Here is a 2,887-nt window from a genome sequence, read left to right on the forward strand (position 1 = left end):
AGGCTGAAATAATTTCTCTTCTATTGTTCTCCCTGTTTAAGGGTTCTAGCTGAAGGTTTTAATAAACAAAATGTATCAACTCAACTCCAATCATCTTCATTTCATCTCTCTCTCTCTTCTCACACACACACACACACACACACACACACACACAGCACCCACAAATACACCCATACACACACACACACACTTTGCACACCACTGCAATCAAAGCAAAATAATGTACCAAAGTTTGTGCAGCAAACTCCTAATTAATGATGAAAGCTCCTCGGAGTCCTGGTGCTGTTTTCCCAGTGGACCACTATTTTAAAAATATTTTTCCTTGAAAACAACAGCATGATTAATCCCACCTTTCCTATTTAAATTACTTAGGCAGAAACAACAATGCACTATGAGCAATTATGAAAAACACTTTATTATGTATAATTTGTACATGCTTCAATTTGTGATGCTTGGGTGATCTATTTTCCAGGTTGTGATGTCATCTGTCAAGATTTTAACTGATCTAATTTTCATCCTGTCATGCCACCTACAAAAATACAATTTGCAAAGTGAAGGTCTTCCTCTCTACTTAAATATCCACTTTTAAAAGTTTGCCAGACAGAGAAAATAAGAATAGAATACTTTGTACACATATCAACACCATACAAGGCATTATCCTTCACACAATAACATCTAATGTGTTCTTTTTATTTGGAAACAGCAGGAAGAGAGCCCCCTTTTCCTTAGAGGGAAACGCAAACTTTGTTGCTAAAGCCAAACTCCAGGGATGAAGGTGTGGTCCCCTGGGGAAAGTGGGGAGGGGGCTTATGGAGACGCATGGGTGCCTCATAAGCACTTCAGGAGGAAGGAATTGCAGGAGGTTCCTCGGGGACAGTCACATAGCTTCCCAATCCTAGCTCCTTTCCGCACGGCGCACTGCTCTCCCGCGTCACACTGCAAACAACACAACGTGTAGTCACGCCGCAGAAGCGCACCTGTGCTCCCAACAGGCGCGTCTCCCCATCACAAAGTCTGCCTCTGGGGAGGGAGATGAACCCTGCCACCGTCACCGTGGGTCTAAGTATAGTCAGGCTTGAAACAAGGAGAGCCTTGTGCTTATCATTTGAGAGAGAGAACATAAGAAGAATGAAATTTAAATTACTGAACTCCTCCTACTGTCTTCTACCTTTTTTCAGGGAAGTTACCTTTGCTGGGTCCTTCAGTTGCTCATAAAAAAAAAAAAAAAAAAAAAAAAAATTCAACCAGACCTTTTCATCTAAGAAATAAACAATAGACCTCACAATCCTTGCTCCCTGTATCCACCTTCTCATCCCAAGAAAAAAGATTAAAATGTGTGTGTGTGTGTGTGTGTTATTCAAGGAAGGTGAACAGACAGGAATCAAGATTCTTTACATCAACTTAGGTTTTTAAAAACTGGCAGTGCTTCAGAAGGCAGGAAGTAAATTACAGGAACAAGAATTGACTAGATTCAAGGACTCTTCCACTCAGAGAATTCTTTGGGATATTAAAAAAATAAATAAATAAAAGCATATTTTCAGGAAATACTGCTTTCCACAGAAACCCAAGGGCAGATTCCTGGTACCAGCTGGTCGATGTTCCGGAATGGCCAATCTACTCTTATCTTTAGAGACCAAGAGGAAAGGGTTGACACGGTGGAAGCAAAGGGGGAGCCCACGGAACTCTGCAAACCCATTATCTGAATGAATAGCCACATCCTGGGAAGAAGCTGGTGTCTAAGGTTCAAGGGGGTGCATTTCCTCGTGGAAAAGCATGGGGAGGGGTGACCCCGAAGCCTTACCATGGGGACTTGGCCATACTTCTTCTCATAAATTGGAATGCGTTTACTCTTGAGCTTCTTCAGAACTTCCTGCAGCGCTTCAATCTGCAACACACCGCCCCCCGGATCCCCAAGTTGCCGCCTTGGCTGTGCGCCCAGCCCAGGTGCTCACTTCCAGCCCTAGTTATAAGGAACCGGGGCACCACACACTCCTCCCCTGGACTCCGCAAAGAGGGACGTTCGAGGGGTGGAAACTTAGCGAGCGCTGTCCCACGGACTGACCGCAGGGCCAGGAGCCGCAGAGACTCCTGTTGCTCCGAGGAGCCGGGATCAGGGAGCTGCTCCACAGACTATCTGCAGCCCGTGGGCTCAAGACGTTCTTCGGGTGAGAGCGGGAGCCGGGGATCTGTGCCCACCTCCCCGGACCCTGACTCTGGGAATCGGGGTGGAGAGGCAGGGAGAGAGAGAGAGAGAGACGCGTGCAAAGCAAGGAACCTCGCGGCAAAGCCAGGGGAGTCAGGGGCGAGGGGGGTACCGACCAGCTCCTTCTCATGGGAGGCATCCTCCACGGCGGAGTAGATGTCCAGGGCTCGCGGCTGGAGCTCGGCGTCCTCCTGGGCTAGGGCGCCCAGCAAAGGTAGCAGCAGCAGCAGGGCGGCGCCCAGGAGGGGCAGCAGGCGCAGGCGGGGGCTCTCCATGGTGCTGAAACTCGGCGCTACTCGGGCACCCCGCGCTCCCACCTTTTATAGCGAGCCTGAGCCGGGGCGCAGGGAAGAAGGAGGGGGCGATGAAGGAAGGAAGGGGGTGTGGAGGAGGGTCCGGGTCAACCGTCTGTAGGCAGCGCTTCGCCGCCGCTTGACGTCAATGCCCGCCGGGCTCCAGGCGCCCCGGAACGAGGTTCTGCGCACAGATGGGCAAGTGCTCGGAGAACCGGGACCCTGCGCCCCCAAGTGCTGTCAGCCCCGCGGCAAGGGACGCTCCCAGAGGGGCCTGAGCTGAAGTTCAGGGGCGAGAGGTGAGGGATGGAGAGCGGGAGGGGACTAGGGAATGGAAAATGCCTTCGGGTCAAGGCACAGACTGAAGCGTCCCTCCCCATCACCTGGCAGC

General features: G+C 50.5%; 1 protein-coding gene across 1 annotated transcript; it reads right to left on the bottom strand.

The window, feature by feature from the left end:
• Window positions 1-441: 441 nt before the first annotated feature.
• On the bottom strand, window positions 442-2,589 carry CARTPT (CART prepropeptide). Its single transcript, XM_061129633.1, has 3 exons — window positions 2,320-2,589; window positions 1,802-1,885; window positions 442-936 (listed from the first exon to the last, which is right to left on the bottom strand). Exons 1-3 carry the CDS (start codon window positions 2,476-2,478, stop codon window positions 829-831), a joined length of 351 nt encoding a protein of 116 aa, XP_060985616.1. The 5' UTR covers window positions 2,479-2,589; the 3' UTR covers window positions 442-828.
• Between the last annotated feature and the right edge of the window lie 298 nt (window positions 2,590-2,887).

This window comes from Dama dama, chromosome 25, assembly GCF_033118175.1.
Source record: "Dama dama isolate Ldn47 chromosome 25, ASM3311817v1, whole genome shotgun sequence".
Taxonomy (NCBI): Eukaryota; Metazoa; Chordata; class Mammalia; order Artiodactyla; family Cervidae; genus Dama; species Dama dama.